This window comes from Pyrus communis, chromosome 10, assembly GCF_963583255.1.
Source record: "Pyrus communis chromosome 10, drPyrComm1.1, whole genome shotgun sequence".
Taxonomy (NCBI): domain Eukaryota; kingdom Viridiplantae; phylum Streptophyta; class Magnoliopsida; order Rosales; family Rosaceae; genus Pyrus; species Pyrus communis.
In genome coordinates this window covers 7,838,304-7,851,178 of record NC_084812.1, presented here as the reverse complement: position 1 = coordinate 7,851,178, position 12,875 = coordinate 7,838,304, and the positions used below count along the sequence as shown (strand labels likewise).

General features: G+C 33.5%; 1 protein-coding gene across 1 annotated transcript; it reads left to right on the top strand.

The window, feature by feature from the left end:
• The first annotated feature begins 5,714 nt into the window (after positions 1-5,714).
• LOC137748993 (NAC domain-containing protein 37-like) lies at positions 5,715-10,513 on the top strand. The gene is made up of 4 exons (XM_068489174.1): positions 5,715-5,852; positions 7,933-8,128; positions 8,419-8,690; positions 9,769-10,513. The coding sequence occupies exons 2-4, from the start codon at positions 7,963-7,965 to the stop codon at positions 10,366-10,368; spliced, it is 1,038 nt and encodes a 345-aa protein (XP_068345275.1). The 5' UTR covers positions 5,715-5,852; positions 7,933-7,962; the 3' UTR covers positions 10,369-10,513.
• Positions 10,514-12,875: the final 2,362 nt, after the last annotated feature.

The following is a 12,875-nucleotide window of genomic DNA, read 5'->3' as shown; positions in this document are numbered from 1 at the left end:
TGGCCAAATTCATTGCATTTGAGTATCATAAACTCAGCCACCAAATCCAGAATTCACTTTTTCCTGCAGCAAACAATAATAGTTGAAAAAAAAAAAAGTTAACTTTTTTCCTTTATATTTTTTCATTTCTACTCTTTCAACACATGATATATACTCTAATTATCATGTAGCCTTATCTCACCTTTCTCCCTTGTACGAACTTATAGAAATAGAAGAACAAATGATTTCCATCTGTTCTTAGTCTCATCAAACGTGCAACATGTTTTGTTCCTATTTAGTAAATTATTCTTGATTTTGCATCAAAAGTGATCAAGTTTTCAACACACACACCACGCTGTGTGGCCTTTTAACTGTTATATGCCTGCAATGTTGCTCCACGCTATAACGTTGCTCCAATTTCAAATTTATATAGAAATAATAATGCTATTTAGATGCACAAAATTGATGTATTGAAATTAATCATTGAATTGCAGAAGTCTTTTTCACGTATTGATCAAGTATATTTTGGAATTAAGTTTCCCTAAACATATACAATGATCAAATACTGAAATCATAATCGATTTTGATTATTTAACATGTCAAGAAAAAAACACTATATATATATATTATAATATAACTAATAAATCGGATCAATTTTGCTTTTTCAACACATGCACTACATATATGTGTATATAATTATAACGGATGATTCTAGAAACCAGTTTCATCGGTAACAAAAACCTATAAATAACTAAAAGGATTTAGTGGGATAAGATTGTGACTTTAATTCTCAGAAAAATCGATGTTTCTGGCAGAAAGTAGTCCAAATTAGACCATAAAAAATTCTCAAAGATCAAAGTATCTTTGAAAGAACACCATCGATGATGAGTTGTTGTTAGTTATGAACTAATGATAGCAATTAGTAATTAACATTTCGATCAACAAACAAGGAGATGAAACCACGTACGTACTTGTTTGGTCCATGGGAGATACCGCACTGAACCGATCATTTTCTAGAATCCACACCTCGCTCTCACACTATCAAAATTATTGTGACTAAACATGCATGCACTACAGTACTGCAAGGACCGCTTAAATCTTTAGATGGCGTACTCCAGAATCCTAACTCGTTCTCCCTACTGCCGTTTTGGGGAATATTGGTTTTCTACGTTCCTGTTAATTGTTTGAATACATATATATGATGTAATATGACATTCACAAACGATAAAATCAATCTTGTTATAATCGAGACAGTGTCATTTTGTGTTAATCTTACTATTATCATATAGTGTAATTTTACAATCCTTGTAATTCTTACATTAAATATTAATGTAATATTATAATATCATTAAGTGTGAAATTAAGGTGAATATAACGACAATATGTAATTTTACAGCGTCCACGGATAATTGTATACTATAATATTTTTCAATTTGTACCAATCAACGCTGATAAGTATAATAAATAACATCATTAATTCTATAGTTCACCATTACTATGTAACATTTAGAAGTAAACTTTTGAGATTATAATGTAATTTTATTCACAAAGGATACCACGTACACTTTATTTTAATTAGCACTGTAGAATGTCCCTTATATACATACTATATATATAGTTGCCGTACTCGTAAGCATCTTTGTCATTCCATATCATTTTACTCTCCAAATGCCTTAACCAAATCATACAATTAACCTACACGATGATTATGATGATCAAGATGGGATCGATGCCCCGTATACAAATTTATTAGACCGTATATATATAACACGCATGATAATGATCACCCCCGCGGAACAATTGACCAACCCAGAAAATTAATTTATTGACTTTAACAGGCTTTAATTAATAAAGACTATGAACATATATCAAGAAGGGTAATGTTAGGATGATTGGTTGTTTACTTAAATATATTTTGCAAATTTAACCTCTAAATTTAGTCTCCCTATTATTATTCTATCAAGAATCTACAAAAATTACGAGTACATCTGAGTTTTTCACGAAAATGGTACTTACTTGACCCAGTTGGACCTAAGGTCTTTTTTTTTTTTTTTGGGTAAACAAAAGCAGCTGGTCTTTACTCTTTAGTCTTTTGGAATATATATATTTATGTGTGTTTGCTTTGCTTTGTTTATCTTCTACGTAAAGTAGTGCAAACAAAAAAAAAACCCTAAAACTCATCCACCGTCCACAGACAGTGTCACGCTTTGGTTGCTTCGATTGTTCTCCTCACTATACGTTTTCTCTTCTTTTTCCACTCAATTCCTTCTCCAAAATACTTGTCCACAAAGACATAAAATCATTTGCAACCCCTAAATGGAAGTGAAATACCAATTTAAAGACCGTGAAATACCAATTTAAAGACCAAAATGCCCTTCGAATATGGAAAATACTTTCATCCATCTCATGCAAAGACAAAGCTAGATATCTATATTGATGAGGGCATCCTCAGACAATAAAGTCACGAATTGAAAAGCTCAAGAATTTGCTAAACATAATACTAACTGATAAGGTTTTTTATACAATATATTACAATATCACTTGAAATACTAACTGATAAGGTTTTTTATACAATATATTACAATATCACTTGACACACTTTCTTAATTACCAATACCATCAAATATCTCTATAAAAATAACCTGTTATTACTCATCCATTGATCCTCCAATCAATTTCTTAATCGATTTATCAAAAATTTCATAGCCCAAACAACTCTATCACGTGAGATTGCAATATGCATTATGTGCATTTTTTCCACCCAAAAAAATGAGTGAGGGCATCCGCCCCCTTTGAGCCAAGGGTGGCTCGATCCATGATCTCAGGAGTGCACCACTTTGTCCACTCATGCGATTAACGTATTTTTGTCATATAAAGTAGTTCATAATCAAAACTATTCATTTCCTTAATTCTCTTTTAAAGATCATCTCTATAAATTATATTTTATATCGGAGACCGTTTAATCATCTATATATATATATATATGTCTAAACAATCTCTAATTCAAAGAAACTTTTTTACAAATAATCTTTAAATAATAATTAAGAAACCGAATTTTTCTTATTATAAATTTTGTAAAATGCGTCAATAGCAAGAATTGAATTAATAAGGTGCGGCACATAAATAGAATGAATGCTAGTACCGTCTTTCCAATATTACTCACACTCGAGCCTTGAGGAGTTTTTGGTGAATTTGCATGCAGCTTCTCTGTATGATTACGAAGTCATGGGAGCCGAGCCGAAACGTCTCGTTCCTTTGGCGGCAAGACATGGCGCGAGGTTGTAAAATAGAGCCAACGTGGCAAGCGTGTCAGTCAGAATGTTTGAACTTTGACAACGAAATTAAGTAAGATATTTTACGACAAGTTGAAGAAGAAGAAAAGAAGAGCAATGGAAGGATAGCATGAAGCTTTCAGAGTACGTGGGGGGTCCATGAGATGAGGAGGAAGATAGTAGTCACGACAAAACGGGACAGTAACAACAGCACAACAACTCACCCCGATCATGATCGATTCTTCGCACCCAGATTAATTAACAGTATGATTATTGCACCCTCACGAGTGATTAGTAGTGAGTTTTATTTGTAATTAACTATAGCTAAATCCATAGTGCTCATCTACAGACTGAGCCGACAAGAACAATTATTGAGTAACCAAGCCTGAAAAAATGCAATATAACAAAACAAAAGAGGTCAAGCTACCATGTATATATCATGTAGTTAATTACGAGGACCTTACACTTAAAAAGGGTTTGTAGTTTCAATTTTGACGATTGAAATGTTTTGATTTATTTAATATTTTAATTAAAAAAATATGTTTTGTTAAAAAAATAAAAAAATATGTGAAATAGTTTCGTCGTGTAACAAATATATTGGAGAAATATATATTTTAAAGTTTAATAAGTACAATTTTCTTCGACTCACATCACTAAATTGGACTCAAAAGCAGGAATTGATCTCCGCTTTTACCATGAAATTTCTACATCGATTACTCCAATCAGTGATAGCATCAAATGAATATTTCACTATCGCTTGAACAAAAACAAAATGAACTAAAATGAGATAAAAAATGATACTTTAGAAAAAATAACCTTGATTAAGTGAACATATGGTTCCAAACTAAAAGGGATTATAAAAGAAATTTAGAAAGAAAAGAAAAAATTGATAAGTTTCTATCTATAAATATCAAAAAGTTCAGCCACTTATTTGCTATAAATATTGGAACGGCACACTATTACAACCAGTCGTGTAACTAGTTTAGCAATTTTCTTAAGTCATAGTTAAGGAACATTATGATTTGTATTGGGAATTAGTTCATGCAAGGTCCCTTGTCTCATAATGTGAGATTTATTTTTAACACGCTCCATTATATGTGACAATTTTCAAGCAAAATAAGTGGATATTACAAATGGAGTAATGTGGAACGCATGTGGCTGTCAGATTTCACACGGGAAACAACTTGTTCTAATACCAAAAAAGTTGACGTTTCTTGTTAATCTTTTTGTAATCTTTTTCTAACTGTTCAAGAAAAATCTATTATATATAAAGAGAATGAAAAGGGTGAATAGTGATTTGGTGTCACCATGCTTCAAAAAAAATATTTGGACAAAAATGCCCCCAAAACAAAAAACTTCAAAGGCATTTCAAAATAATACATCAAATAAGGTAGGAGCATTTTCATCATTTTAATAGTATTTCTTTAATAATTTACTTTTTAGTGCTTTGTTTTTTAATTAGTATCTCACAATAAGCTATTAATAATGTGATTCAATTTCTTTATTTTTAAACACGTTCAAAACATCTTAAGAGACGTGTCATGCCGGTTATAAAAAAAAAAATTTGCATGCGGATAACAATGTGATTAAATAAGTTATTAAATGATTGTTTTTCTTTTTTTTACAAACAATATTATTTACACTAAGGGTAAGGGGGTGGGCTTAGCCTCACAATGGGCTAGCAATAATGTGATTCAATCAGTTATTTATTAAATATTATTTTCTCTATTTTTAAACACGTTTAAAACATCTTAAGATGCATGTAATGCCAGTTATAAAAAAAAGGTCTTTCGCACACAGATAATAATGTGATTAAATTAATTGTCAAATGATTTTTTTTTAAATAAACGATATTATCTACACTAAGGGAGGGGGTGGGCCTAGCCTCACAATAGACTAGCAATAATATGATTCAATCAATTGTTTATTAAATATTATTTTCTCTATTCTTAATGTAAATTCTATAGAGACCAATTTTATTATGTGAATTCAACTGCTTTAATTCGTATATAAGGGATTTCTTCTAGTATGATCTAAAACTATTCATTTACTTCAAATATTTGACTTTCCTTTTGTCAATTTACGCATATAAATACATTTAAAACATATAAGTCGCAAGTTGCATGCTGTGATTCAAAAAATATTTTCTACACGCACGTAAGCGCGTGCATGAAGGCTAATGTTTAAGAATTCAACAAAGGAAAGTTGCCTTTTTAAACTTTGGCATGAAACTAAGCTAGCTTGTCAATTAATTAAATATGGTGAGAGGAGAATACGGACGGAAAGAAAGTAAAGAAGAAAAAGGCAGTTTCTGTAGGAAGCTAGGGCGACTGACATCAGGTACTGGGGACAACCATCAACCCATGCGCAATCGAGCGGTCCATCCCCTTCCCTTTTATATTGTCTCCATCTCTCCCCTCCTAACGGAATTTCTCTCTTAAAACACTATCTCTCTCTCTCTCTCTCTCTCTCTCTCAAATTTTATTTATTTTCTGCTGTTGTTCAACGGAGTTCTACTACTTCTACTTGAATTTGTCTTCTTCTTCTTCATTGCTTTCTGTCTTTTAACGAGTAATTACACCAACACCAAAAGTTGATCAGGTAAGTTTAATTGATTATTTCATTAAATTAGTCTGTGTTTGCATGGAAAATTCCTTAAACATATACAAAAAAGCGTATAGCCAGCGTCTCATTAGTCATTCTCAACAAGTTAAATAAACTTTTAGGAATATATATGATCTTCTTCTCTGTTTGTTCTTGGTAATTAAGACGGTGGAGCTGATCAACAGAAGGCCTCTCTCTCCCTCTCATCCATCAATCTATTCAAATGCATTGATCCCAATTTCTAAACAAAAATATATGTATATAAGATCCATTCCCCAGCAGCTATATGTATAGCTAGGGTTTTTTCTTGATCGTTTCACAAACTTATCTTTCATTCTCTTCTTCCTTTCTTTTTTGTTAAGAACTCCAGAGGCCAAAGAGGAAGAGGGATTCGATCTCAAGAATCTCTTATCTCGGATTTAGGGATAAATACGATCTCCACCACTCGAGCAACAAGTCCTCTGCCCGACACCTATTACGCTGGTTATTAGGTCAAGACTTAGTCTCTACACATACCCGATGAGAAAAACTGAATCATTTCTCATCATGAAAAATTAAATGATTCTGATCTACTGATTTCTAAGCACTAGCTTTGTCCCTAAAAGAGGCCCCCATCAAGTGGCATTTTACTCATGATCTATCTATTTGGTAAGAACTTGTAGAGTCTAAGCAAGAGAGGAAAAGAAGAGGAAGATACGGACCTGGAGTTTAAGGTCAGGATTAACTAATTAAACACATGGAGTAAGCTCATCTTGATGAAGTTTAATTAGCTAGAGAACACTAATGATTGTTTAAATGCATGCATGGTCTTAATTAATTTGTTCTTCTTTTGTATGTCTGGTATGGATCAGCAGCATTTTTGCTGAGTACTAGTCTATCAAAGAAAAAGGGGTCAGATATTTGCCAGGGAAATTCTCGACAAACAGACAAGAGGGTCAGACTCCCCCGTTTCTATAGTATGAGCTCTCTCTTTCAGTCTCAGACTCAGAGACTCAGACCAGAGAGTGGTCTCTCTCTTTTTTTCTTTTTCTTATCCTTTTCTCTCTTAGCAGGCTTGATCGTCCTCCATCTTTTGGCTTCCAAACCCTTTTCCCTTTCGAGAAACGCATGCTTAACTGGGATCACGTCATCCTCCCTTTCCCTTTTTGCAATTCCCAAATTCGAATGTTATCTTAATTTTTGAGATTTTTTAGAATGCACCGATATATACAATACGCTAATATCCACGATTATAGAGTCTTAACATTGAATCTTTGGTTGCATAGGTAAAGTTTCATTTATTCGGTGCATATCATACACTATAGCATAGTTAAATTTTTGTTAATTTCTTTCCTTACCTTTAGAGACACCTCAACTTACAAAAAAAATAAAAAATAAAAAATAAAAACTATATTTTGTTTTGATACATAGGGTATGTTTATATATATATTTGGGTCTACAAAAGTTGATTATTAAATTAATAGTGTTATTATACTACAAAACCCCGTTCTGATGCATCATTTCTACCATTCACCAACACAAGACAACATCATTAGCACAAACCTCTACTTGTCCGTTTCTTGAGAGGCCCCCTTTCCCCTCTGCACAAAAATTAACAAGCTCCAACTTCCCCTTGGTTTTTCTAATCAAAACCAAACTCTCATGATTTCCTTTTCCATGATTCCTTTTTACCTAGGGAAAATAATAAATTAATTTATCGTCTCTGAATCTCTGATCATCAGTTTCTGTGGTAATTAATTAACTAATTAAGGTTTTTTTTAATAATTTGTTTATAACACGCGCTTATAATTATAATTCCCTGATCAAACCAGAAATGGTGGGGTTTGCTGACCACCAAATGAGCTGATGATTGTCTCTGATAACACTTTTTATTCATAGAATCCACATTATTCCTCTTATTTACAATTTTTATCTTCTTTTCCTACCTTTTAACAAATTAACGCTATGTGTTGGCCTTTTTTTACGTTTTCTTCCCAGTTTTCATTTTCTCTAGCTAGCTAGCTCTACTTATAAGTGCCTATTGGTTAAGTTGGTGTGGTGGTGGTTACTAATGGCAGTGGTGACGAATTTGATGCAGTAGTAAACATTACAAACTACCAGCTGCGCTATGATGGAGTCAATCGAGTCTACTGTCCCACCCGGTTTCCGCTTTCATCCGACCGATGAAGAGCTCGTCGGGTACTATCTTAGAAAGAAAGTTGCCTCCCAGAAGATCGATCTTGATGTCATCAGAGACATTGATCTCTACAGAATCGAACCATGGGATCTTCAAGGTACTACACGCGTACTCTAATAGTACATGTACTGTTAGGGTTTCATACCTTGATCATTTTCCGGATCATGATAATTAGGGTTTTTGGTTCTCATCAAGTGGATGTTTCTTAATTTTTTTATATGTATATATGACCTTATACTAGCTCTAACCTTGTGTGCTATTTTGGGGATTGATGGTTGGTTCCGAATACATACTAATCCACAATACTTGATGCATTACATTTCTAATTAATCAACATTTATTTCACATAACATGGATCTTGATGGTCTTATTGGCATTAATGGACAGAGAGATGTCGAATCGGATATGAAGAGCAGAACGAGTGGTACTTCTTCAGCCACAAAGACAAGAAGTATCCAACTGGGACAAGGACCAACAGAGCAACCATGGCTGGGTTTTGGAAAGCAACGGGTCGAGACAAATCAGTATACGATAAGGCAAAACTGATCGGGATGAGGAAAACCCTTGTCTTCTACAAAGGAAGGGCTCCAAATGGACAGAAGAGCGATTGGATCATGCACGAATACAGACTCGAATCTGACGAAAATGGACCTCCGCAGGCAAGTGATCGAAACTCATCATCATCATCATCCCTCTCTACACACACACAAACACACACACACACGTAGAGTAAAACCTAAACCTTGAAGCTGTATTCAAGGTCACTTGTTGACCTAGCTAATACGTTGGTTGATTATCTGTTACCATCACTTTATAGACAAAAGTGTCAATAACAACACTTTCTCTCTCCATGCTCGATCGTGGAAGATATAATAGGAGCCTCCCATGACTTCTTGATATGAGACCTAATTAACGTTTTTACAGCAAACGTACACCTATAAATTATTTTACAAATTTATTTTTATTCCCCTTTTGTGTTACAAAGGTCAATGGAGGAAGGATTGATGTTCAAACTGTTGACCTTTTTGTTTTTGTTTTTGGTTTTTTGAGTTCTGAAAATTCAAAATATCTAGCCTACTTCTACTCATCACTTTACTCAGTGGCTTGAATTGTTGACCTTCAATATTAAGATAAATGCTCTTTTGTACAGAAGTTTAAGGAGAAACAAGTGCAATAATAATTTGGAAGTGTAGATTTTTGTATGGGTCTCACATCCATCACAATTGACTATATAATGCAAATCTAAAAAAAAGCAGAAACTAACAGTTTTTCTAAATGGAATAGTAGAACAATCTCACTTAATTTGCATGCGTAACTCGTAGACACTAATGTATGCACATTCACTTCCACCAACGCCACATCAAAGTCAAAAGTTAAAGCCTTCAAAAGCGCGTATATATTAATTTGCTTTCTGCCAATTCATCTTCTAACTGTGGCTTTCAGTTCGTCAAAAAGCAAAGTTCCATTGCATGGCCATTACCTTTAGATTGACATCAACTTACTACCTCTCTCTACCAAACAGAAAGAAAACTCCAAAAGCTAATTAAAGAAAATGCATGTATATTAAAGGTAGAAAGGGAAAATTTTCACTTTTCTCCTAAAGGAACATTGACCCTCTCAACCTCTTTCCAGTTTCCACCAACAAAATGATTAAGAATTAAAATAATCGAAATACATTAATTAATTATTTCTGTCTCCTTCCACTTACAAATAAGTACCTTGGTTAAGTTTTTGCAGGAAGAAGGATGGGTCGTGTGCAGAGCATTCAAGAAGAGAACCAGTAGTCAAAACAAAAGCATCGAAGGGTGGGACTCAAGCTACTTCTATGAAGAACTTAACGGTCTCACTTCCGTCGCTGATCCAACCAATTATATGATCTCGAGGCAGCCCCAGAGCTTTTTAAGCCAGAATTTCATGTGCAAGCAAGAGACAGAAGCTGACAGTTTGAACTTCCTGCACTCTGATCCGTTTGTCCAGCTTCCTCAGCTTGAGAGCCCGTCTCTTCCCTTAATAAAGCGGCCGAGCTCAACGTCTCTTATATCGGAGAATAACATCGAAATAGAAGACCAGCAAAGTATTCGAGGGTGCAACGATGCCAAGAAGGTTACTGACTGGAGGGCTCTGGACAAGTTTGTGGCTTCACAGTTGAGTCAAGAGGAGAGATATGAAGGTGATGGAGAAGCAAGCTTTGGTGCAAATGATGAATCAGATATGGCATTGTTGTTGTTGCAGAGTAGTAGTGCTAGGGATGAAGATGATCAACTGGGAAACAAGTTAAATGGGTTCCTAAATTCGACTCCTGACTGTGATATTGGGATATGCATATTTGAAAAATAATGAAGCAAGAGGGATAACACATGGGAGAACGTAATTTTATTGGTACGTACGTAGGTATTATAAATGGTATAAGGGTTGATGAATGTCGATCCTAAGACATATATTTTTATAAAAATATGCTTATGAGTGTATTTCTTTCCCTCTCTCTCTCTCTCTCTCTTCCACACCCCTAACACACATATGCATATTTGAAAAATAATGAAGCAAGAGGGATAACACATGGGAGAAGGTAATTTTATTGGTACGTACGTAGGTATTATAAAATGTATAAGGGTTGATGAATGTCGATCCTAAGACATATATTTTTGTAAAAATATGCTTATGAGTGTATTTGTTTCTCTCTCTCTCTCTCTCTCTCTCTCTCTCTCTTCCACACCCTTAACACACATTCACACTCACAAGGTTTTATATATGTAACTGTGTGTACATCTCATGAAAAATTATTATATGGTACTGAAACGCATTTACATAGTAAAATTAGCTTATCACCTGTTATTCGATAGAGAGAAGACAGATTTATGATTCTAATCTATGTGCAATAACAATATTCCAATACTACACAATAATTTCCCCTGTATATATCCTATATATCTTACGATTCCTTCCCACATCACAATTATAAAAGAATGCTTTTAATTGATCAACAACTCAATTGATTGAGGTTAAACCCAAAAGGAAAAAGTTAAACAATACCAATTAATGGTCTTGATGGATAGTGAACACCATCATCTCTACGAATACTATAAATTAATTTAGAAAAATTATGTCATTTAGTACTACAACATAGTGGTATTCCTCTTTATTTATAAGTGAAATTCTATGATCATATCTTGTCAATGATGAATTCGATATTAATTTATTTTCTTACCCACTTACTCTAAATATATCGTTATATTAAAGAAAAAAATATTAGAAAAATGATTTGCACACCCCATTTTCTCACCCTACACACCATGTTCGGTTTTCACCTTTGAATTGAATAACTTAAAAGAGAATCAAGGAGACAGAAATTAACAAGAATATGGAGGAGATAAAATGAGTGTATGAAAATCATTTCCTAATTTATTTTTCATCTTTGATTTTGAACAAGACCACTGTAAATTATGGAAAAACATTTCAGCTTACAGTAAAAATGCTTTGATCTAATGTTGAAGTTTATTCAATCTATTTCTTTTGTTAACAAATAATAATAATGTCAAGAAAATTGATTAAGATTCCATCTTAATGATGGGAAATGCTAAGGGACTCTCTCAAAAGTGAGACTTTTTATTGACTTTTTGTAATCTCATAATTTAACATCAATTTTCGTGTCAATATCATAAATATTATGCCAAAAATTTAAGGTGACAGAAATTCATGAAAAGCCATAGAATACCCGTAGCATTTCCCCCCACCTTATACTGTATATCAACCAGATTACAAATGGTTAATATACAAATCATTTACACCCACTAAGAAGAACAATAATATATATGTCTGGTCTAGTGCAAGCTGCAGCGTTAGAGTCACCAAAACGAAGCTGCATTAACAAATCAATTGCGAAAGCTGCATTAACAATAAGTGAAGAGAAATACAATTAGATCTTAGTCCTAAAGTGCCAATGAGACTATCTATTTAAACCATATTTTGTAAACCTATAACGTAGTTGTTGGTGATTTAATTATTACTTAATTGTTATTTATTAATTAACGTATTTATTTATTATTAATAACACATCACATAATTTATAAATGTAATTTAAAATTTTGACTTACTTAGCATTAAGCTACTATTATGAAATGTGATAAATAATGCAGACTAACAAAAACATTCAAACCAAAAGAATGCCCACACTCCATGCTTGTTGAGTGTTGAGTAAATCCATGCATGAAATAGACCAGCTACATTGCATGCTTGTATATGTATTATGTACCACTTTCGAAGCATATGACCATATGATAGGTCACACATCTAATTAACTTGCAGTTCCTCACATGCGTTCCTTACAAACAAGTAGCTTAATTAGATTATTATTGTGATTATATTATTAACTCTTATTATTTTGTCGAAGCTTAATTAGATTAAGAATGGTGGTATCCTAGGAGATATTCTTGTCGGATTCTCTTTGTGAGGATCCCGTGAATCCTTTAATCATGTCTATTTATCATACATCATTCGGTCAGTTTTCATCAGGTACTATTTATGTTTAATTTTAAATAATTTAATTTAAAATGATTTTTGACCTCATACGATGAAAGTACATCTCCGGCAAGGATCTTATCTCGTATCTTGGGTGTGGGTATGGTGGGTCCAAGGGTTGTCGACCGTCCAGCATGCGCTGTGTAACGTGTTACCTGTTGGCCATGCTTTGTTCCTCATTGGCCTTTGGCCTCTCTTTTCTATTTTTAGCTTCACATGCATATGCCCTCCTATATATGTATTGCCACACACTTCCAATTTTAGGCACGAGAAACTCCAGCTTATATTTTCAACATTGTACTACAATTCATTGATATTTAAATATTGGA